At 49.4% G+C, this 22,207-nt stretch overlaps 1 protein-coding gene across 1 annotated transcript in view; it reads left to right on the top strand.

Annotated features, from left to right (window-relative positions):
* Positions 1–22,207, top strand: part of Ccdc60 (coiled-coil domain containing 60) — a 38,821-nt gene that overhangs the window by 100 nt on the left and 16,514 nt on the right. Inside the window, exons 2-6 of the mRNA XM_042669591.1 lie at positions 609–779; positions 4,764–4,871; positions 8,469–8,576; positions 16,467–16,557; positions 21,117–21,351. Of these exons, the coding sequence (XP_042525525.1) occupies positions 609–779; positions 4,764–4,871; positions 8,469–8,576; positions 16,467–16,557; positions 21,117–21,351 (713 nt within the window). The remainder of the gene's footprint in view (positions 1–608; positions 780–4,763; positions 4,872–8,468; positions 8,577–16,466; positions 16,558–21,116; positions 21,352–22,207) is intronic.

The raw sequence follows: 22,207 nt of genomic DNA, 5'->3' as shown, positions 1-22,207 counted from the left end.
TTCTGTTTTGTAATGCTGGGGATCTAATGATGATGATGATGATGATGATGATGATGATGATGATGATGATGATGATGATGATGATGATGATGATGATGGTGATGATGGTGATGATGATGATAAAACCCCAACAAAAGTTACTTGGTACCTTGCATGTGATAACTGAAACACCTACGGACAGACTCACAAATATGAGAGCATTTAGGCGAATCAAAGAGAGGGACCAGGCGTCCTGGCTGTCTGCTAGCTTCTCTGCCATTGGTGGTCCTCAGGTCCAGGAACCTGCTGGCCATTCCCATGCATGAGTGTCTCCAGTCCTGAGAGCCCAGAGGCAGCCGTTATGCTAACTCAACAGGATGATGAAGGAAACAAATGACTCTACCACAGTCTCCCCTAGCCGGTGATTCTGAGCACAAGCCCAGAGTCTGACTGACTCTGGCATCTGAGCCGTGGGAAGGTCTCCTGTGCTGTGGGCATGAGGGTGGCCCTGGGGAATGGCTGGTCCCCCGGAAATCAGGATCTTGTCTTAAGTAACGTATGATACGACGTCAGCCAGTTCATCTTTGCTTCTCTGTCCCCACCCCCTCGTCTCCCCCACTTCTTCCCAGCATATTGGTCCAGTCTGTGAAGATAGGCCGTGGGTACTTTAGCATACTGAAAGAGGAAACGGCCATGAAGAAAAGACTGCAGCTGCTTCAGAAGCTGGAGGAGGAAGAAAGGAATAAATTCCAACCAGCCAGAAAGTTCTCAGAAATACAATACGGCGAAAACTTGCTGGGGTGAGTGGATGAAGCGGCCAGAGCGGCTGGTGACCGCTGGCCGGCCGGCAAGGGCCCACGAGGGAATGGACTCAGGGCTGTTGAATGCAGGAGCTGTGGTCAGATGAACAGACTGCCCCCACCCCACCCACACTGGGGGACGGGGTGTCTGTCCAAGAGGCTCCTGTGCCCCTCCATTTAAACAATGGTCCCCATGGAACCTTCTACTCATTTGGAAGGGACTTCTATTTTATTTTATTTTTGGTCAGTTGTGGGGCTTGGACTCAGGGCCTAGGTGCTGTCTTTGAGCTTTCCTGCTCAAAACTAGCACTCTACCACAATGCTACTTCCGGTTTTCTGGTGGTTCATTGGAGATGAGAATCTCATGGACTTTCCTGCCCAGGCTGGCCTTGGAGCGTGATTCTCAGATCTCAGCCTCCTGGGTTGCTGGGACTTCTAATCCAGGGTCACAGAGCACAATTTTCTCATCTCTGAGGTTTTAGTGCGGGAGACGTGGTTTCTTTAGCTGAATAAGTTTAAAGATGCCCAGGATCACCCATTGGTTCGGTGATGTTTTATCTAGTAAGTAGATTCTATGAGCTATACAGGGTTGGTTATTCAAACAAAACTGCTTGCCATTACAGCACCGTAACCATGAAATGAGAGAGTGACGTGTTCTAATGCAGCCGTGAGAGCTTGTCCATACAAAGGCCCGTCACAGGGAAAACACAAGCCTGGGACCCAGCTGAGATCTGAATTCGAGTCCTGGCTTTCCCTGTGCGGCTGGCGGCCTTTGGACTAATTCCCTGAAGCTTTCCCAGCCTTCCTTCCCCAGCCTCCCATAGGAATGAGTGCTTCCAAGCATTGAGGATTAAATGAAATGATACTTAGCACAGAGCTCAGCATAAAAGGCACTCTCGATAATTATTTGCTATTATTATACAGTAAAGTGAATTTAATCTCTCTGGGCCTCAATTATCTGAAATCGTTAACTATGGGCCTACAGCAGCCCCTGTCTAAGAGCTGCACTGCTATAAATATGACTCCAATCACAAAGGTATTAAAACTACAAGTGCTCATTTATAAGTACTTTTTAAACCAAGTGTTTGATCGTGAGCTTTATAAAAGCAAAACAAGATTCTTTTCATGTGCCTGGTACCATCACCACCAGGATCTAACAGCAGAGAATAAGTTCTTTCAGACAAAAATGTTCGATCTGACAAACTATGCAGGGGGGAGAAGAGAAATCAAGCAAGTCCCTGAAGACGCCAGCCTGCGGGCTGCGAGTTTTCCCCCACTGTGCTCGGCAACCTCCTTTCTCAGCTGCAGATTCAGCTGAAAAGGTGAAAGAGGCAATGGGGAGAATCTATTTTATTATTGTGGCTGAGCTAAGGTGTAAAACCAGAGAGTGAGGAGTGTAAACACTAGGTTAATTTCTCCATATTGTATTCTAGCTCACTGGGAGGTAGGGCTGAGCAGTAAGATAGGGCACAGAAATGTATTTGCTAGTGGGTTTTGTTTGTTTGTCTCCTTTTCAGCTCTGAAGCTGAGTAAGGAGTGGGTAAAAGCGGGAATCAGACCAGTCAGATTCTCATCCTGCCTGGTGCCATCTTTCAATCAACTCTATGACCCCCGGATTCCCTCCCATCCCTCACTCCCAGGCCAGCCTTGTTTCCTCAGGACCCCTCTATCCCGTTCCCCTCACTGAGGTGGTACTGGGGTCTGAGCATAGGCCTTTGTGCTTGCTTGTGGCTGGTGCTCTACAACTTGAGCCACACCTCCAGTCCAGTTTTTTGCTGGTCATTTTGGAGATGGACTCTGACGAATTTCGCTGCCTGGGTTGGCTTCGAACATCAAATCCCTCAGATCTACACACACTTATCCACAGATAGGGAGGCAGCACAGTTAGGAAGCGAGGGAGGGAGTTGGAAAGCAAGGGGCTGGGGCCTAGGCACACGCCTCCCTGGAAGCAGGCAGGGCTCCTCAGTGGGCACGCAGGCCCAGATTCCTCAGAACTCTCCAGATCTGACCAGCCAATGCGCTTTTCATTTTTATGTAAAATCTCCCACCTTGGAGACAGTTGATTCAATTACACATGCATGCATTCAGACACACAATAGGCTGATTAAACACGTCCGCAGATTGAATTCTGTCATAAGTAAAAAAAAAAAAAATCCATCCTATGATGCAACATAGCAAAGAGAGAGAAAAGAAAGAAAAGCCTATTTTCTGGAACTGAGATGACTTCCTCCATGATGGCGGGGTGGGGGTGGGGAAATCACCGAAATATGCTATTACATCGCTCTTACGGTATTAAATTGCCCTTCCTAGAAATGCAGTTGAGAACTGTGGTGGTTCATCTTGATTGCCGGCTGATTGGAGTGAGACGGGCCTGGGCAGTTAGTAAAGCGCAGCCCTGGCGTGTGCTGTGAGTCTGTGAGGACATTTCCAGGGAGAAGGAACTAAGGGGAGATTGTTCCTAAACGGGGCCGTGCTGTGGAGGCTGGGAGCCCTGGCGGAATAAAAGAGGGAAAGGCCAGGCACACAGCTCACATGGCTCAGGGACTCCTGCCTCGATCCCAGCTACTCAAGAGGCTTACAGGCGGAGGATCGCAGCTGGAGTCCCATCCAGGCAAAAAGTGAGCAAGACCCCATCTCAACCAATAAGCTGAATACTGATGTCGGGCATCTGTAATCCCAGTTAGTGAGAGACAAAGATCAGAGGACAAATATCCAGTTCAGCCTAGTAAAAAACAGAGACCCTGTCTGGAAAAAAAAAAAGTACAACAGAAAGGGCTATGGACATAGCTCAAGTGGTAGAGTAGCTACCTAGCTCAGACAAGAGAGGACACCTACCCCGGCCCTCTGCGATTAAAAAAGAGAAACAAGGACAAGAGGGGAAAATGTATGAGCAGTATCCCCCCCCCTTCCTCCCTCCTTACACCCCCCTCCCTTCTTAGGACCACCATAAAATAAACTGCTCTTCTTCCATGCCCAATGCCATGGTAGACTGAAACTATGAACTGAAAATAAATCTCTCTTCCCTAAAGTTTTGGGAGTTTTGGGGGGGTTGTTTTTTTTGGCTCAGGCTTTTTATCATCGCATCGACACTGTCTTGTACAATTCTTTAAGAAAACACTAGTGTCTCACCACTCAGTCCTGTCTGCTCAAGGACAAAACTAAAAGGAAAGGTGATGGTTCGTGGCCAGCTCAGGCTAAACGTTAACAGCACCCTCTCTCAGCTAATAACCCAAGGATGGCAGTATGTGCGGGTCATCCCAGCTACGTACAAGAGGATGAAGGTCTAGAGTGTGGTCCAGCCCAGCCCAGGCCCCCTCCAAAAAAAAGCCTATCTGAAAATATATTAAAGCGAAATCACCTCAGGGAGGGATGGTGGCTGCTGTATAGTGGGTTGTTGTTACCCGCATCCAGGGTCTGCACAACGGGAGATCAGGGCAGAAGAAAAAGGAAAGGGGGCACCAGGGGTTCTAACGCTCACCGGCTTCTGAACCCCCAGCTCCTGATAGCAAGCTTATTTGTCTAGTCCAGTACAGGGGAGGGGACTACAGGCAGGTGCAGGGATCTTGTGATTACAACCATTAGCCTGAGGTATAGTTTTCCACCAAGTGACACTTGATTCTCTTATCTTTAGGGCGCAGAGGAGAGCGGTAAACACTTAACCATCACACAGACATTCATCTTATCTCCAAGGCCTTAAGCTTTCCGTGTCCAAAAAGCTCTAACTTAAACACACGTAGGGTAGTAACGCACACATTTGTCTTGCCTTGTCTGTCTGACCTTTCCAGGGTCCGGTTCTCAGCCCTGCGAGTCCTGCCCAGGCCGCCTTCCAACCCCTTAACCTGTTCCTGGTCTTGCAGCTTGGGCCCCAGGGCTCCCCACGGTGGACGACCTTGTATTAGCGGCCGAATGAACTCTAGCAAGAGAGGAGGGCATTTGCAGTGTCCCCTCGGGCTTCATGCTGTGCCCTGTGTGCTTTTCCAGCAGTGCCTCAGATGTGGAGAAGTACAAGAAGCTGGCGGCCAGCGGGATGCTGCGCCCGTTCACCCCCATCCACAGCTGCATCATCTCCCCCCTGATGTCGGAGTCCCACGTGTAAGCACCCCCCCCCCCCCCCGCATCATCCGCCTGGCTCCGTTCTAACCTGGAGCCAACATGAAACCCACTCAACAAGTTGCTGGGACCGTTCCTCGCCAGCCCGAAGGACTCTAGAGCCAGGAAGGCTGCTCAGCGCGGCATAATTAAAAACAATAATAATAATAAGAGAAAGCAGCTGGCAGAATGGGGCACTCCTATAATCCTAGCCACTTAGGAGCCGGAAACTGGGACGATCGTAGTTCCAGGCCAGCCCAGGACGAACTAATAATAATAACAATAACAATAACGATATGCAGGACTTTGTTCCTGCTTCTAGGTCCACAGCTTAGCTGGGTGTCTCTGGTCTAGGTCAGCTCAGTGGAGGTTAGGAAAGCTGTGTCTCTCGACATGCAGTAGGCGAGTGCAGATTTGTTCTCACAGTGTTTGGGGAGGATCCGGAGAACAGGGGTCTCGGCACACCAGGTCTCCTGAGGCACGGGGCTGCAAGGATGCAGGGCCCAAGTTTTGCTGCAAGAATGTCAGCCATCCGGCCCCAGGCTCAGGCAGTGAGGGAGAGACTAAGCATGGCCCAATACAAGGCATCCTAAGCAGAGAGGGATGGAGAGGCAGGAGCCTCCGAAAAGGCCTGGGCCAGGCCCTGCTGACGAACTCTCCGATTCTCAGTCATCCTGTCAGCTAGTATAGATGGAAGCCAGGTCAGCCTCTCCAGTCCCCATGTGATTGATTCCACATAGACCAGTCATTCTGAAATGACTGCGCAGGGATCAATTCAGTCATGTCAGGGGACACGCAACCTATAGCCTGAAAACTGGCAGGGGTGGGATCCGGGGGTGAAACGCAGCCTCCTGTTCAGTCTCTAAGAGGACGAGGCTTTCCCCTCACAGCATTTCCTGACAGAGCAGCTCAGGTCTGGACTGGCCCTTGGCCACTGGCAGGAGATGCTGGGACTGGCTTGGGACGCGTTGTCTGACTCCCTGAGCCCAACGCTGCTCTCTACGCCCACTGCGCCTGGCTGGTAGGCAGAGGGGATGGGCCGCCCGGGCGCGCGGGCTGTGGGGTGAAGGGGGCTCGTCCAAAGTTCTGAGTCCAGGGACTGCAAGGGTGGGCAAACCCTTCTTGTTTTAATCTGATAACATCCTAGACACGACACACTTTTGATCCGGCGCCTAAGCCCCATGGAAAAGCTCCTGTTTCCATCAAGGATGTTTCCGGGGACATTTTTGGTTTTGTTTTCTGTTTCCTATTTGTTTCATGGAAGATAAAACAGATACTCATGGGGTCGGATGGCAAGGTCTGGATAGATGGGATGGGACGCTTCCCTGATGAAAAGGTACAGCTCTACTCCATCCCAAGAGACAACCCCAACACGAGAGCTGAGACTGCCGGAACTCAGGTCTCAACTCTGCCATTTTACCGGCTTTTAGGATTCCGGACAGGTTTGGTGGCCCACACCTCCCTTGTGGAGACTGATAGGATGCTGAGCTTTAAAACAGTATCTGGCATCACCAGGTGGCGGTGTCCACAAGCCCACCCCACCCCCACAGCTAACTCCCTGTGCTGATTTCCTGGCCCTACCCACACCCCCCAGGCCTGCAGATACACAGAGCAGGGGTCTCTCCTACTGCCTTCCTAGGGTTGTGGTGACGGGAGTAGATGGAGGTGCTTATAACCATGACCCAGGGCCAAGCGCATGGCCCATGGAGACCACTGACCATGTTCTGGCACAATCATGTGCCCAGGGCTTCCAACATGCTGTTACCTCCAGGAGCCCAGGAGGATGTAAGGTGAAGAGAGAGACAGGAAAAGAAGGGGCCGGACTTCCAGATCCTTTAGATTAGGAGTGAGGGAGAATGGGGACTTAGTAGTAAACGATCTGTAAAAGAAAATTAATTCTCTCCAGAGAAGGGGGGAAGGAAGGAGGGAAGGAGGGAGGGAGAAAGGGTACTTATTTGCTTCATCCCTCGCAGGCATTCCCAGCTCCCCCAGTACACAGGGGGAAGGGTAGGGAGGAGAGGAGGACTGATACAGGAAGCTGAGTGAGATGGTCACTCCTGGGGGAGACTGGGTAGGCTCCATGCTTGACCCCAGGGTGCAGGCCCCGCCCTCTGAGCCGGGGCCTTCCTGGAAACAGGGAGGAGCAATTCCTAGGCCTACCAGGCTCAGGCTCTGGACCCCTAGGGATGTGGGTTGAGGCAGGATGCATTTTCAAGGAAGAGCTATTATGCAGCTTTGTAATGGAGGCCTCTCCTCTATTAGTGTGAGAGACATTGTGGGGGAGGAAGGCAGCTTCCAGGATGACACCTTGGTTCCAGGAAAAAAAAAAAAACAACAAAACAAAGGCCTGCAGTGAGTTAACCCTCTGATGACCCCCACCTCTGTCAGAGTGACCACTGGGTGACAGCCCATCTGAGTGGACGCTGGGGTGAATCAGACCCCAGTCTGAACCCTCACAAGACCTTAGGGACTCACTCCTCACGGAGCAAGTGGGAAGAGTAACCTTCATGTAGTGTGGGCAGCATAAGCATTAAGTGAGATAGGTATTTATTCTGGCACCAACCCCCGCACCACGATGCTAGGTGACCTTGAGCAAAGTGATTGTAGCTCTCTGAACCCATCTCCCCTTCTCTGAAGTGGGGATGATAACTCATACCCCAGCTGGGGGAATTAGATGTGAAAAAAGTAAAACCCATCAGTACCCAACTCACTGTAGATGGTTCATACAAAGTGTCCAAAAGAGTCAGAAAATACAGGTTAGACATATTGTTAATCATGTTTCAGTTACATTTTCAAATAATATATTCATACGTTTATTCATCATTATCATTAAGATCTGCCAAAGGGGGGACAGCACAGAGGCCAAAGCTAGCTTTCTTCGGGAATAAACCGCCAGGCTGCTTCTAAACAATGAGTTCAGCACCAGCATAGGGTTTGGATAGATTTTGTCAGGGGTCTGGAAGTTAAGCCCTGGGCCAGGAATTTCGCACCTGGCCAGCTGTGTGCTGTGCAAGGTCCTCCGTGCAGGTTTAGCAGACAGTTTCTGTCTCCCAGAAGCAAGTTTGGAGAGAAAGGAGCCTTGGGAAATACATGGGCAGACCTATCAACTGCCCAGCCACAGTTTCAGGCCAAGAACTTACACACTAAACGTAGTGTGTCCAACTGCTGACCTCAAGAAAAAAAAAAATGTAGAGTTCGCACCCTAGTTTCCCTACGCTTCCAGGCTTTACTGCGTCCTTAGTTAATTCGTTAAGTAAATAGGTGGACACCAGGACAGTATGAGATCCCCTCCTCAGTTCTATTGCCTTTCCTCAGTACACACAAACTCCCAGGGCTGGGCATAGAATCACCTTGCTTCAGACCCCGAGCCCAGGGATCTTCCTGGCACAGCTGCCCTAAGCCCAGTGCACCTCACAGCCCCATCTGTACAACGGAACGAACGCATCACCTCACCCGCTAGGCCCACAAAATGTGTACAAAATCCTTCCGCAAGGCCATGCTGCCAGCTCTCTGGGAACCAGCACGGCCCTGGTGTCTATGGCAGCTATTGTGAGGAGAGCGGGTCCAGTAGGAGCTCACTGTGCCCCTCTCTCTTTGCAGGGAGCCTCTGTTCCGCCAGCTCTGTGCCCTCCACTGGCTGCTGGAGGCCCTGACCATTGACCACGCCCACCACACCATGAAGCCAGTGATCACCTGCTGGAATCCCAAGTATGCTTCCTCTTGCCATAAACTGAACACACTCTGTGGTGGTGGGGGGGGGGGGGGGGGGGAAAGGAGGGGCTCCTGGCCATGGGTCCCGGCTTTTTCTTTTCTGTGTTTGGTGGGCGGGTTTAATTTAGGAGTTCTATGTGGGAGTCAAACCAGGATGCGCTGGAGCAGCAGCTCTTGTGGACCTGCAAGAGCCAACTTGGGACACATTTAGGGATGTCACACTGGAATCAATCTGCCAGAATGAGAGCAATTACACTGTGGGAAGTGACAACAAGGCGCACAGCACGCTGCGGAATCCTCAGTTAGCTTTCTCTCTGACGCTCGAGGAGCGCTGTGTCTCTCCAATGCTGTTTTTTAGTTGTGTTACTCTTCCTCTTCTCTCGTTTATTCTTCCTCCCCACCCTCTTCCTCTTTTATTCTTCCTCCTCTCTTCTATTCTTCAAGTCATGGGGCTTGAACTCAGGGTCTGGGCACTTTCCCACTTTCCTTGAGCTTTGCTTGCTCAAGACTAGCGCTGCACCACTTTGAGCCACGAAGCTCCACTTCCTTCCTTTGTGCTTGTTCTTTATTTCGAGAGGAATTTTTTTTAAATTCTTGCTTTGTTTTGTTTTTCTTTGCTTTGTTTTAATTTTCTCTGTCGTTTTATATTAGGATGGGGTTCTCCACTTGGACCCAAGAGGGTCTATAGTATTTAGGTCCCTAGAGCAGTTTAACTGAGTTAACACAGACAGACGCTCCACCATATGGTGTCTAAGCCAAGGAAAGTGCTAGGGTGTCACCACCAGAAGGAAGCATCACGCAAAAGCTCTGCTGCAAGAACTGAACTGTCACACCGGTGGGACAGGGAATGCGCATACCTGTCAAGACGTTGACACTTGAGCTGGAGGCGTGGCTCATGTAGCCCGGCCGCCTCCCAGTGATCCAGGCTTCTTCCTCTGCAAATGGGTTGTAATCACCTTCTTCCTCATCCCCCAAGTCCCTCCTCATAGTTCTACTTTGTCTCTGCTACCAGAGCCCTGGAAGGCTAATCTCAAATTAAAACAAACATAATTCATGCATCCATAAACAGGATAGTAACCAACGTATTTACCATGTTTGTTTGGGATGACATTACAACCGCAAGTTGCTTCTGAATCCATGGCTTACTATTAAAAAAAAAAAAACAGTAATCTATTTCTTTTGTAGAAATCCAATAATGTAGGAAAAGGTATTGCTAAGGGAACTTTTGCATAAAGTGAGTTTAGGGACTTGGGAGACAGATGAGGGGGGGTTGGAGGGGGAGGGGCAGCGGGGGCTCCACCACGGCACCCCAGTTACTTCCAAAATATATATTTTTTGGGGGGGGTCCGGTCGTGGGGCCTGAACTCTGGGCCTGAGCTCTGTCCCTCAGCTCTTCAGCTCAAGGCTAGTGCTCTACCACTTGAGCCACAGCCCCACTTCCGGCTTTTCTTTTCTGCTTATGTGGTGCTGAGGAATCGAACCCAGGGCCTCAGGCATGCAAGGCAAGCGCTCTACCACTGAGCCACCTTCCCAGCCCCTTCCAAAATATATTTACGGTTTCCTGAATTTTTTAAACCCAGCCTTTAAACATTTCCTATGCGTTATTTATTTTTCTTTAAAACAAAGCTGTCCCAAGTTATATGTGGATAGCATTTACACTCAGGAAAATCTTCAACACATTCACAAGTGTATACACGGTATGAAAGCTTTTTATTTCCTCGTCGAAACCCTTTCTTTAGAGCAAAGCCCTTTTAAAGGTCTAAGGGGGTACAATTCCAAATCTTTCTAATACTCTCCCTTTATAAATATATTCAAGCACACACATTTTTTTTTAAGAGAAATGGGCTCACGACGCCCCACACACTGCCTCGGCGTGACTTTCTCCCTGGGCGGTGACTGGCGCAGGCATCTTTCTGTGCTGGTCCACACAAAGCCTCCACATTCCTTGAATATTGAAAAGAATGCGCAGCAGGGCATTCTATTGTGTGCACAGAACATAATTCAGATAATCATTTCTCTATTGACAGACACCAAGGCTGGTCCCATATTTTGACATTTTGAGTAATACTTCACAGAACATCCTTATACCTGTCTTTTATGGCCAGCTGCAAACATTTCTTTTGGCTAGATTCTGAGAAATGCAACTTGCAAGGTCAAAACAACATCTAATTTGTGTTCACAGCTGATCGCTGGATTTAAGGAAAAAGGCCCTTGAGCCAACAGACTTTCCATAGCATACCATCTCCCCCCACCCCTCACCCCCTCAACGAGCCCCCCCCCCAGCAGCAGAATCTGCCTCTGACATGTGGACGCCCATCTTCCCATACCAGAGAAAGCACACCATGGATGATTTGAATTGAGGGGGAAAGGACTATCTGTATTTCTTTCAGTTATTCGTGAAAACGTGCTCAGAACAGGAGCCAGAGTTGCTCGTAGTGGTGAGAAGGTACTGTAGTCACCCTGAAAGTAGGTGTGATGCGTGTAAGGGCCACATCCACAAAGTAGGTCGGGATGTGTGTAAGGACCGAATCTACAAAGGCCTGGGAATGTCTGGATCTCTGCAGAGAGCACAGTCCAGGAGGAGTTGCACAGAAAGGCAGTGTATTTGCTGGGGTTTGTTTCCCTTAGTGCAATGTTGCCTCTCTGTGGGGAATTTTGTGTGTGTGTGTGTGTGTGTGTGTGTGTGTGCGCGCGTGCCAGTCTGAGGCTTGAACTCAAGGCCTGGGTGCTGTCCCAGAGCTTTCTTGGCTCAAAGCTAGCGCAATACCGCTTGAGCCACACACCCCCACTTCCAGTTGTTTTGTTTTGTTTTGTTTTTGCATTTTGATACTTAATTGGAAATAAAAGCCTCACAAACTTTCTTGCCCCAGCTGACTTTAAACCAGATCCTCGGCTCTCAGCCTCCTGAATAACTAGGATAACAGGTGTGAGCCACCAGCACCTGGCCAATGGGGAATTTTTTAATTTTGGGGTCAGTGATGTGCCCGTGTTTAACAACCGGCTCCTCAAGGCTGGTGTGGACAGCCCACTGTGGCTGATTTCACAGTCACCAACACGATGAAGCGGAATGGGATTTGGGAAGAAATATACATCAGTCCTTCAGAGCCGGTGTGATCTGGATCTAGCACATCACAATATATAGTTATAACACATAATTGATCATTATGATTAGTGGAGGATTAAGTTCCCCCAGAAGGTACCAGAAATTACCCTCTTTAGCCAGCAAGGAAAGTGGAAGGATGGCCTCTCTTTAAATCACTATCTCTGATGTTTTTTTCTTCATACCGTCCCATGAATTTTCCCCAGTCGTCTGAAAACCCAGACAGAGTTTGAGTGTCTGAGAGCAAAATTGTGGGCATCAGATGGACCTCGCAGAGCCCAGGCTTCCGGACAGAACTCGGCCTGCCCAGTCCCCTGGCACCCCTCTAGCCATCCCAGAACGACAGACAGGACCAGACCTGCCCTTCCTGGGGACTGCAATCAGCAGGATGTGTCATGAGGAAGCTGATAGGCAGTGTGACAGTGGCCGGGCAGTGGGCTTTGATTTAAATTGAATCCTCCAGGAAAGCCTCGCCCAGAAGGGAACATTGGCAGGAAATCTCATCTAACAGCATCCACTCTGATTCTCGAGCGCGAAACCTGGGAGTGGGACAATGAGTGTGGCAGGACTCGGGTCAGAAGGGCCACGTGGCCATCTTCCCCTGAGATCCACGGAGTCCCTAAAAGACTCCTGTCCTCTTTCCTGGCTCCCAAACCAGCATTTTCTTCCCCTCAGCCACAACAGACATGTGAACACATCTTAAATCAGCCTCTGAGAAACAGACGTTTTACCCCAAATGTGAGTTGGGAAAAAAGTAAGAGTGAAGTATTTGAGAAAATTGCTCTGATTGCATCTGTGGATAGACATCTTGAAGTGACCGCCTGGAACAAGATGTGCTCCACAGACAGAGTTAAGAGATGAGACCGCTCAGAGCTCTCTCCCATTGATTTCTCACAGACGGCAGAACAGGGAAATTATGGCCCGAAAATTATAGCTTCTTCTCCCCCCTGAAGCTGCCCTCGTGCCTCATTCCCAGCCATCATCTCCTCCTCTAAGCCACACTAAGATCTCTGCTGAAAAAAAACAACAAACCATGTCTGCTATTGTTGTGAATAGCTGAACGGTATTCAGTTCTCCGTGCAAAACACCCACCAAACAATCAACTCTGTTTCTCTTATCTGAACAGCAATTCTCCGACACTGCTAATATCACCCTTCCCCATTTTACAGATGGGGCCACTGAGACCCAGAAAGATGAAAACTCTTAGACAAAAATAAAAATAAATAAATAATCACACATACAGGAACTGATGTGGCAGAGGAACAATGGGTCTCCCCAGGGCCAGCCACAGTAGCCCTTCTCCAGTTCTGATCTTCAGACAGACTGTTGGACAAAGTTTCACACTTTGAACAAACCGCATCTCAGCAACTTAACAATACCGAGCTCAGCTCTGGCTCGGCCTCCATGGCCAGCACCAGCGCTCTGTTCATTACAGTCACACGCCAGCCAAGCCGACAGAGCGCTCCATCCTAACACCAACTTCTGCCATCAAGGAAGCAGGAGAAGGAGTCTGATTCCTCAGGACCAGCTCGTAAAGCATCTGCCCCAAAGCACCACCTGTCACCTGTGCTCATGTATTTTTGAACAAAAGCCAGTCGCGAGCTATTCCTGACTTGAAGGAGCAGGGGAGGAGTCAGGTGTTGCTGTCTCTGAGATGGTTTGGTGGGCAGTGCTAAAGATTTGCCCACCAGGCCTTGGGGGAAGGGATGCCAACTGGGCCCTGCCCTTCACCACGAGGGGTGCGGTGGATGGCACTGCGCAGCTGGTTTTATTCCTTCCTTCCCCTATTGATCTTCCCTTTTGGTTTATTTGCTACTGAAAATGAAACATCAGAGAGACTGATTCTGTCTAACCAGGCTTTTTCCTTTATCAATGGTTTTGCAGAGCAAGGGCTCTGGGCTTTTGAAGGTCTGCGGGGATTTTTCGGCGTTTTGAGCTCATTTAGCCGGCCGCCTAAAGTCGCAATAGATTTTTGGGGTCGTCTTGGAAGACAGGCATTAGTGGAAAACTTCCATCTTTCGGATTGGACCTGAATATTTAAGATTTCTGAAAGCTTGGCTAGCACCAGATTTAATTTTAAAAGGAGAAAGGGGTTGCTTTTGAACTTCACGAAGAAGGCTGGCGGCTCAGCAGGGGCTGCCCTAGCAAAGGGAAAAGCAAAAGGCCCTGTGGTCTTGAAAGAAACACTCCAACACAGAACCCGCTAAAGCTTCCCGTCGGTGAGCTTTAAATCAGACTTCAAAAGTGCCTGCTAGCTTAAATATTGTTTATAAGACCGAAGTACTGCTTCTTCTTCCTCTGGCTAGATTTTAAATATTCCCTAATTTGATTACTCTGGGGACATGCCGACAGAACCCACTTCAATGAGCTTCCCTGTTAATTATTCAGAGGGCTTTTTATTGTGTAATCAAATATAAAGTCTTACAAAAAGCTTGGAGACACAGTCTCATACCCACCCTCCACAGCCCAACTTCCACCTTGGGGTAGGTTCGTGTTTCTTGTGGCTTTGAGCTGGTGAGGAGGCCCCTCATCTTGTAGAATGTCGACAGATTGAGGGGGTGATTCCCCTAGCAGGAGATGCTAGCCTTAAATTCAGTTTATCTCAATTACCTTCCCCCCCCCCCCCCCCCCCCCGCCTTACAGCTGAGCACATTGCCCTGCCACAAACTTCCAGCAGCCCCTGGCAGGTCTGGACTCCATGTGAGTGTCCCCCCCATCAAAATGGGCCTGCTTGACTCATTTCCTTAAGCCCTTATTCTGTGTCAGTGAAGGGCAGTAAAATGCTTAAAAGAGTCCCAGCCATCTAAAATCCTTTTTGAAGAAAAAAAGGAGTAAAAGAAGAGATGGCTGGTTGGTTGGTTGGGTGGATGAATGGATGGAGGACAAAGGTATACAGGCATGGATGTATGCAGTGTATGGATGATGGGTGGGAAGATGGATATTTGAATGAACAGAGAGAGGGGTAGGTGGGGAGAAGGGTAGAGTGGTACAGGGACGGGTGGATTGATGAATGGGGGGTGGGTAGATGCATATATGGATGGATGAATGCATGGATGGATGAGTGTATAAATGAGTGGATAGAAAGGTGGGTAGGTGGACAGATGGATAGGTGGTTATTTGGATGGATAGGAGATGGATAGATGGATGAAGAGGTTCAGGGACAGAAAGAGGGAAGGAGGGAAGGGGGGGAGGGACCAAGGGAGGGAAAGAAGACTGGTAAGCCAAGGAATCAATCAGTGGACGAGCAGCAGTAGTGGAGAAATCACACTAAGATTCCCACTCTGTTATGAATAGAGACCTAATGTCCCACAGTCATGAATCCAAAAATCTAAAGGCTCTGAAAACTCCATTTCCTCATAACTCATTTGGTCGCCAATCCAGAAGAAGCCAAATTGATTTGCCAGAACTTGACCTGAAGCTACTTAAGAGTCTTTATTCCTCTTGCCTAGTGTAAATACCCACAAGCTCCATTCCAGACACACTCGTGTTATGCGTTATGAGATGCTACCCCAGCTCCTTGCCATACATGCAACACCTTCCCAAGATTGCATGCTTGGCAACGTATCTGCTTCCAGAGGCTTCAGTCACAGGAACATGGCCATGGCAATAACATGAACCTGCTAGGGTTCAAAGTCCTATGCAGAAAGTTCCTGACCCGGAAGGAGGGATCCAGGCTTTATTTATTTATCCAAGATCCTGGAGCTTATTTCATTGGGGAGGAGAGCACTTCAGAAAGAAATTTTTCTTTTCTTTACTCTGTTTTTTTTTTTTTTTTTTTTTGGTCAGTTGTGGAGCTTGAACTCTGGGCCTGGGCATTGTCCTTCAACTCTTCAGCTCAAGGCTAGCACTCTGCCACTTGAACCATAGCACCACTTCCAGTTTTCTGGTAGTTTATTGGAGATAAAAGAGTCTCACAGGCTTGCCTTGCCTGGGCTGGCTTTGAACCGTGATCCTCAGATCTCAGCCTCCTTAGTAGTTAGGATGATAGGCATGAGCCACCGGCACCCAGCTTAGGAAGAAAATTTTCTAAAAAAATTTCTTTGTAAGAAAATTAGGCACCGGGGCCTGTGGGAGACCTATGTAGGAGAGAAGCCCTGAAACTCTGGGTGAATGACTCAAGCTCTTCCATCCCCTAAGTTTGCTTCCTCATCTGCAAAATGGGATTCTGATGGCTCCATGACTGAAACTGTCTCACGAGAACTCACACAGAACATCATAGAGAATTTTTTCCACACCAATAATTTTCATTGTACAACCCACCCCACCTGCTCCATCCAACCCCACCCAGAAACACTGTGTATTTCTCAGAGCTGTCCCTGAAAAGGCAAGAGACTCAGAAATGAACACACTGTTCTGTTCACCCCAGAATTAACAGCAGACTTGCCCAGGGCCCAAGTCCAGCATGCAAATTGATGCAAATTACATGCAAACGAATTTCACCTCCCTCAGCCCCACCCCCCTTCTAGGCGGGCTTTTCCACTCCAGAAATTGCAGCTAGAGGGCTGGAGGTACGGCTCAATTGGTAGAGAGCCTGCCTGGCAAGCACAAGGCCCTGAATTCAAACCCAGTTCTGACAAAGAAATGGTACTTAAGAACTGTCCCTCCTGCTTCTTCTCAAATACAAGATCGGAAAGGTGGGGAGGAGGGATTCATCCAAGAGCTAGCTACCATTTCTACTCCATGTATTGCATCTCTTTAAAAAAAAAAAAAGAAGAAGAAGAAGAAAGAAAAAAGTAATAAACGGAGGCTCTGCCAATGGAAAACTCATTAAGCTGTTTCTCACTCAGGGACCCAGGAGGAAGCAAGAGCTCAATCAAGAAGATCAATAAGGACAAGTCCATGGGGCAGAGGTGGGAGCACTTTGTCACGGCACCGAAGGTAACCAGTGCCGCCGGCCACTCCACCCGGGGCTGCTGGCCCGGCCGGCCGCGCCTCAGAGCCCGGGGCCAGTCCTGTCTCCCGTGGGAAACGGGAGGGAGTATTTCTGGTCTTATTTTTAAGTTAAGTTAGCTTTCAGAAGGGAAGCCAGACAACATACTGCCGGATGTGGGGAGGGTTTTTTTTTTTGTAAATTTTAATTAAAATGGTTATCTGTGGATTATAGGAGAAATGACATTTGGCTGGACATGACAGAGGTGGGAGGGAGGGGGGCTGCTGAGCAGCTGCTTAATAAGATGTCACCAGTAGGAAATGGCCTCACTCCATCCCCTCTCCCCCTCTCTCCCTCCCTCTAGCTCTCTCTTACGCTCTCTCTCATGCAACACACACAGATCAGGAGGAAAAAAGTGAGTGATTCAACAGGATTTTCATCAAGCTGAAACACGTGTTTACTATTGAGCTATCATGAGATCCATTCTTTTCAATCCAGTTATTCCTAAACCCCAAACCTGCCCATTCACCTATTCAACAAACAAGCGTGCTAATGATGATGATCATCATCATCATAAAAGCAAAGGGTGATGTTGACATAAGACGTTAGACACAGCTCACGTCTGGAGTATTGGCTGAACTTGTCCCTGGCTCACAAAATGGATGCCGTGTTCGATCTCTGCCAGCCCCAGAGTGTTAGAGGAGAACCCGGGGAAGCTGGGTCTGACCCTTCACACCAATCAAAAATTCAGCTGCGCAGGAAGCAGAGGCAGGACCATCCTGAGTCTGAAGTCCAGGCTGCCTGTGCCAAGTTAGGGAGACCTAATTTCAAAAACAACATGCTGGGGCTCTGGAGGTAAAACACTTAACTACCATGTGCAAGGCCATGGATGCAAACCTCAGCACTTGAAAATTTGCAAAAGAAGGGAAAAGGAGGCCTTTAAAAACAGGAGAATGTTTTTATACGAATAGCCTTAACTACGACTGTACAACTTTAGAGGCCACTTCTCAGCACTTGCAATGGCCCGAGCTCTGTACCAAAGACGCTCTCTCGGGTATGATTATCCAGTTCTGCCTTCTTAAAAAAAAAAAAAAAAACCCACGGGCCACTCTCCCTCTCTTCTGCTGGGAAGGAGCCAGCGGGAGCCCAGAGAGGTTAAGTGACTCACACAAAGTCACACAGAGCCCGGACAGCTAATCTTGCTGTGGGTGTTAAACGCTGAGCCCTTCAGAGGCCTCCTCCCGGCGCCAGAACCACAGCTGCCCGGCCATGACGTGTTTCTCGCCATGTCCCCCTCTTTGATCAGCACGCTCCCAGACCTGGAGAGTTAAGAGTCGCTGCCTTATCACAGCAGGTTGCCATGGAGACATTGCGCGCCTCCATCTCTGCCACACGCCTGAAAACAATGTCTTTCCGGAATATTCAGCACTCCCTCGCACGTTTGCAGGTCAAACCCGGTCTGGACCGTGGCACGCTGGAGTGGGGTGGAGGGAGGGTCGGGGGACGCTGAGTAAGGATGCACGGAACCTGCTTCCCATTAGGCAGCACCTTCGACACGTTCCCTCCTCCTCCCCCGACTGGGGTCTCTCCACCCCAAAACTGAGGATTTGGAGAAGGACCTCTCTTCCTCTTCCCCCACCTTTCCCTTTCCCCTGTGCAACCAAGAAATCCTTCCCCCCTTCTAGTGCAGGGAACTCCAGGCTATGTTCTGGCCAATCCAAATATTCCTCTCACCCCAGACGCCATGCTAATAAAGGAGAAAAACAGCAGTCGTGAGGTCTGGGGCAAAACGCACCCTGGCACAGCTAAAGACCTTTTGCCTAGCTTTGGCTCACTTTTGTTTTTTCTTTTCTGCACGAGAATAGGTGTTTTGTTTTTGTTGGTCGTGGGCCTTGAACTCTGGGCCTGGGCGCTGTCCCTCAGCTCTTCAGCTCAAGGCGAGCGCTCTACCACTTGAGCCACAGCGCCACTTCCGGTTTTCTGGTGGTTTATTGGAGATAAGAGTTTCACGGACTTTCCTGCCCGGCAGGCTGGTTTTGAACTGCAATCCTCAGATCTCAGCCTCCTGAGTAGCTAGGATGACAGGCAGGAGCCACCGGCGTCCGGCTCCGGTGTGTTGTTTTTAAGAAAACCCACACCCTGGAAGTGGTGCTGTGGCTCATGCGGTAGAGCGCTCGCCTTGAGCTGTAGAGAGCAGGGACAGCGCCCAAGCCCAGAGTTCAAGCCCCACGACCAACAAAAAAAAGAAAGAAAGAAAACCCAAACCCTATTAAGTAAAACTCTCGCAGTGTGTAATCCCCTCTACAGATAAATATGTCTCCCTATGGGTTTCAGCTTGCAAGCCTTGCTCCTTTGACAGTGCCAGCAACCAGTTGGGGAAATCTCTGTCATCCAAAATCAGTCCCTACCGTGGTAGAGCCCAGCAGCTGCTTCACATTGATCCTGAGTGGAAATTTTATTTAAAAAAAAGACAAACATCTGGGGGATTTAACTCAACTCCAGGAAAATCAGTTCCATAAAGGGCACGTGAGATGCTGAAGCCGTCTGCCATGTCCTCCTGCATTTTATGTCTCTGCCACTCTCAATTAGTCCAGAGTGTCACTCTTCACTCTGGGTTTCCTGGCTGGAGTGGTTAACTGAATTTTAATGAGTGGCAACTTTGGGGGCACAAGGTGACACGGAAGCGTAAGGGAGATGCATGCACAGCGTAGACATGAAGATCCGTTCTGAGATGACCGCAGTCTATTTCTTCTGTTTTACAAATGAGGAGATTAAGGCAGTCCAGGCTCACTTACTCAAGAGCCCTCGGCTCTGAGTCCAGTGCTCATTGCAAGATTCCAGGCTCCCAGGTAATGCCACCCACACAGCTTTCAAAGAGAATACTGCTTTGAAGAACCTGGTTCCCAGTGTTGAGAACTCATCCAGCGGCGGGTGAGATGGAAGGAGGCGGCCTTTGCTTGGGTTCCTTCCCCGGGATGGCGAGGGGTGAGGGGTAGGGTGTTTGTCCAGTGGCAAGCTCTTGGCTAGCTGCAAAATCAAGACGAAGGTAGAATCTCGTGCCATGTTGCTAATTTATCTAAGGAGAGAATATGCGAATTCTTGGAACTTCCTTTTCCCTTCTTAACGCTCATTGTGCAAATCATGTTCCTCTTTGGAGCTCTGGATGAAACAAATGCAGACCCCAGTTCCCCCAGCCTGGCACTTTCTGAAGTGTCCTGCCATTTCTGTAGAATGTTGCTGTAAGACTTACGGGAAAAGATCCAAACATGGGAAGTGATCACACCTGACATCTCAGTCTTCCCCCTTCTCTCCTCCTCTTCACTCCCGTCTGACAAATCTCTCCCCTCGTCTATAGGAAACTTCCAGCCACGTTCAAGGCCCTACAAGGTAGACAATCAAAATCTTACTTCTGCTACCTGATCGAGTCAATTCCTCCACCCCATTCAGTGTGTATTAAGACTTGGTGTGGCCTGCAGTACTGCCCAGGAAAGGGGACACAATGAGCTTTGTCTAAAGATGTCACCAGCCTTGGGCCTCCCAAGCACTTTCATTGTTAAGTGTTCTCCAGTGAAACTGTTGCGATTAATTGAGTGTCGTTTATAGCCCAGCCGCTCTGAAACTTGCAAGTTTAAAAAGAACATGACCCTAGAAATCACATTCTGAATTCACACACACACACACACACACACACACACACACACACCTATAACCAGTTTTCTTCAACTTGTTTCTGCTCTCAAATCTGCATTCTCCTCACTGGACTCCCCTCCCCCTCCCTAATCCATCCCAACAATGTCCCCACCACAACTGACCACCCCGCCCCCCACCAGCATGCACACAGGTCTGCTTCCTCTGCCCCCACTCCTAGACATCAGGCCTAGAATGATCTCCACCCTGCATTCTGCAGAGGTCGGGCGTATGCCTCTCTTCACCCTTTTGGCCCAGGCGTCGGCTGGGTGAAGCCGATCGACACCTCGTGGGCTCTAACCCAAGGTGTAGCGAAAGATGTTAGACCCCCGCTATTCTACAGTTAGAAGTGGACTCTGGTGTTTAGCTCAAGAAACAACCAAAGGCTGTTCTGGGCCTCAAGACATCACTGCAGGACATGCCGAGCTCCCAGCCATGACAGTGTGAACAACTCCACGCTGTTCAATAGAAGAGGCCCTGACACATGCCTTCCGGAGAACACGCATCTTTCAATGACCTTGATTTATAACAGAAGGTCACTCACAACCCAGGCTATAGCTCACGATGTTTAGGAGGAATTCTCGTTTTTCTTTCCTTCCTCTGTCCCTCAACCATCTCCCTTCCTCCCTTCCTCCTTTCCTCTCATCTTTCCTTCCTTTTCTTCCTCCCCTAATTATACTCCCCCTCCTTCTTTTTCCTTTTTTCCTTTCTCCCAGCCTCCATCCTTCCTTCCCATCTCCATCCTTCCTTCTTTTCTCTCTCCCTCCCTTCTCCCTTTCTTTCTGCCTTCCTCCATTTTTGCCTGCCTTGCTCCTCCCTTTCTTTCCTTCTTCCAACCTTTCTCCTTCCATTCTAACATCCCCCTTTCCCTTTCCTTCAGACCAAGAAATTCAAAATCCCCATAATGCGCATCACCGCCAGAAAGCCCAGCCGGCGAGCCTCCACCCTCAGCCTGTCTCGGACCAGCGGCGGGTCCTCTCCCCAGAGCAGCATGGTCTCTGTGAACCCTGGTTCTGATGAGCTCCCAAGCGTGGTTACCCCGGCGACTGGCAGCAAAGACGTTGAGGATAACGAATCCTCTTCAACCAAGCCAGATGACGAGTCCCTCCATATCCGTAAGTTCGACCTCAGACCCTCACGCGCTGCACGGTGGCCTTCGAGTCTCCCAGAGTCCCCCGGTCCTGGCCCCAGACACACTTCGCTGAGACACCCACGGTCCCTTTCCTTTGATGTGGCAGAGGCCAGAACTACATTTTATTATGTGCTCTCGGAGGGAACAGCCCATGGTGACAAGTGGTCCTTTCCGAATCCTAAATATGGATTTTTAATTTAATACATCAGTATCTCCTAGGTGTAATTCCAAGTAGTTGAGACTGGGAGGCGGTTAGCTCAGACAAAAGAACAACAACAAAAACAATCAGCTCTGGAGACCATTAGACTGTCTCAGGGTGTGCGCCTGCCATGCTGGCTATCCAGAAGCTGATGAGCACAGGAGGATTGTGTGTCAGAAGCCAGCTCATGCAGAAGAGACCTCAACCACCCGTCATCTCAGCTACGCTCATGGTAGGAAAGGCAACACAGGAGGACCGCAGACCAGAGGCGTACTTGGCAAGGAAGTGAGCCCTAATCAACAATAACTAAATTTCCTCCCGTCCCGTAGGTCGTCTCTTGGTTCTGGCAATTGTCTCCTCACTGGTGGACTCCTCTTCCTGTTTTCTGGGCAACTGGGGCCCTATTCAGAAAAAAAAAAAAAGGTTACCAACGCATTCCCTGTGGTTCCCTGTAGTCAATTTAAAGTTTCAAGTCTTTATTTGAGCTCTTTGACCCACTTGGGATTGGTTTCTGTACAGGGTGAGAGGCCGTGGTGCAGTCTCAGGCTCCCAATGGCTCTGCCAGCACCATCTGTTGAAGAGATTTATGGGTTTTGGGGGGGCCCCTTTGTTGAAAATTTGATGGCCGTAGCTACATTTT

Source organism: Dipodomys spectabilis, unplaced genomic scaffold, assembly GCF_019054845.1.
Source record: "Dipodomys spectabilis isolate Male_0828 unplaced genomic scaffold, ASM1905484v1 ptg000499l, whole genome shotgun sequence".
In the NCBI taxonomy this organism is placed as follows: domain Eukaryota; kingdom Metazoa; phylum Chordata; class Mammalia; order Rodentia; family Heteromyidae; genus Dipodomys; species Dipodomys spectabilis.
Note: the sequence above shows the minus strand (reverse complement) of the source record. Positions and strands in the feature narration are given on the sequence as shown.